Source organism: Calidris pugnax, unplaced genomic scaffold (genome assembly GCF_001431845.1).
Source record: "Calidris pugnax isolate Ruff unplaced genomic scaffold, ASM143184v1 scaffold4, whole genome shotgun sequence".
Classification (NCBI taxonomy): Eukaryota; Metazoa; Chordata; class Aves; order Charadriiformes; family Scolopacidae; genus Calidris; species Calidris pugnax.
Genome location: NW_015090781.1, coordinates 4835941 through 4837505, shown reverse-complemented (window position 1 = coordinate 4837505; position 1565 = coordinate 4835941). Strand labels below are relative to the sequence as shown.

General features: G+C 57.4%; 1 protein-coding gene across 1 annotated transcript in view; it reads right to left on the bottom strand.

Moving 5' to 3' along the window:
* The window catches only part of SORCS3 (sortilin-related VPS10 domain containing receptor 3), a 297321-nt gene extending 296953 nt beyond the window's left edge, over positions 1-368 (bottom strand). The window contains exon 1 of the mRNA XM_014957626.1: positions 7-368. Within this exon, the coding sequence (XP_014813112.1) occupies positions 7-205 (199 nt within the window). The 5' untranslated portion in view covers positions 206-368. The remainder of the gene's footprint in view (positions 1-6) is intronic.
* Between the last annotated feature and the right edge of the window lie 1197 nt (positions 369-1565).

The window sequence follows — 1565 nt, the reverse complement described above, 5'->3', positions numbered from 1 at the left end:
GTAATCCTCCCGGTGGCGGCGGTGGTGGTGGTTGTCGCTGGTCCTGCCTAAGGCGAGGCGAGGAGGACGGCCGGGAGGGCGATGGAGACGAGCAGGATCTGCAAGTTATCTCGGCGCCGGTGCAACACCAAGAGAGAAGTAAGAGCCATGTCCAGGCGAGAAAAACGGCGTGGCGGGTCGGAAAGCAGTTAGTCCCCTTCTCCATGCCTTTGCGGAGCGAGTCGGGGGGCTCGGAGAGGGAGGGGGGGGACGAGGAGCCGCGTTTAGGGCTTTTTTTCTTTTTTTTTTTTAAGGAGAAAGGGGCCAGATCCTAATTATAATAATTATTATTTGCAAAGGGCTCCTCTTTCTCTCGCTCTCCTTCTTTCTCTTCCCCCTTTCTCAGCCTCTGAGACGATGACCAGGAACAAAAAAAAAAAAAAAAAAAAAACAAAGGAGTTAAAAAAAAAAAAAAAAAGAAAAAAAAAAAAAAAAATTTTGAAAAACTTGATTGTCCGAGATTTTTTTTTTTTTTTTTGAAAAGTGCTTTTCAGTGAAACTGTTCACGTTCAAGGATTTGATCAAGTGAGAGGGTAACACCACACGGGGGGAGGAGCCCCGAGCCTTTGCCAAAGCCGCCGCCGCCGCTGAAATACACCAACCGAGTCACCCGCCGGGGGCCGGGAGCGGGGCCGGGGGCGGGAGCGGGACACCGCGCCCCACCGAACCGGCTGGAGCATCCCCCAAACCTCCCTTCTCCTCATTTCCTTCTGTCTCCTCCTGCCTGAGACGAAGCAGCCCTTACTCCTGCTGTCTTATTTACATTTACACCCCTATTTACGGCAGCGTAGGGATCCCTCACCCGGTGCATAGACACGCGTGTGTGTGCGTGCGTGTGTGCAGGGAGGCTGGGTACACACACGGGGAGTCACCAGTGTGTGATAACAGCCTGCCCACGGCCTCACAGCCGCCCAGCAGCACCGCTCCGGCCGGGGGGGATGTGCCCGTCCCGAGTGGAGCCTCCCGGCCGCGGGAATCCCCACAACCTCACCCCCACCCCCCCTCCCGCTGCGGGAAGGGAGACGAGCAGGATTTATTTGAGGGTGGAATAACCAAGAAAAGGGCAATATCGGGGTGCAGCAGCACCTCAGGACCGTGTCGGGAGAAGGAGCGAGGGAGATGCAGTTCTTTAGGGGCTCCCATCGCGGGGATGCAGCGTTTCCCCCCGCCGGGATGCTCCCTTTCTGCTGGCGAAGCCCGAGGAGCCTTTGCCGCCCCAGCCCCCAGGACAAGGTGTGAGTAATTGGGGCGCCCCCCCCCATCCTCCCGGGGGTCACCCTTATCATCGCCAGCCCCCTGGGCCAGTGCCACGTCCCTCCGGAGCCATTCACTGCAGCAACACGTCGGCGCTTTCCCTTCAAATCAAACCCACGGTCGACCTTCCCCCGTTCTCCTCCTCCTCCTCCTCCCTTTCGAAAAAGTGCCGATAATTAGCGTTATGTTAATCGTCCCACCCTCCCACTTACCCCATTCTTTGCCGTCCAAGGACGGATCCACCAACTAACACGGCTCTCCCCGCGGTGCCC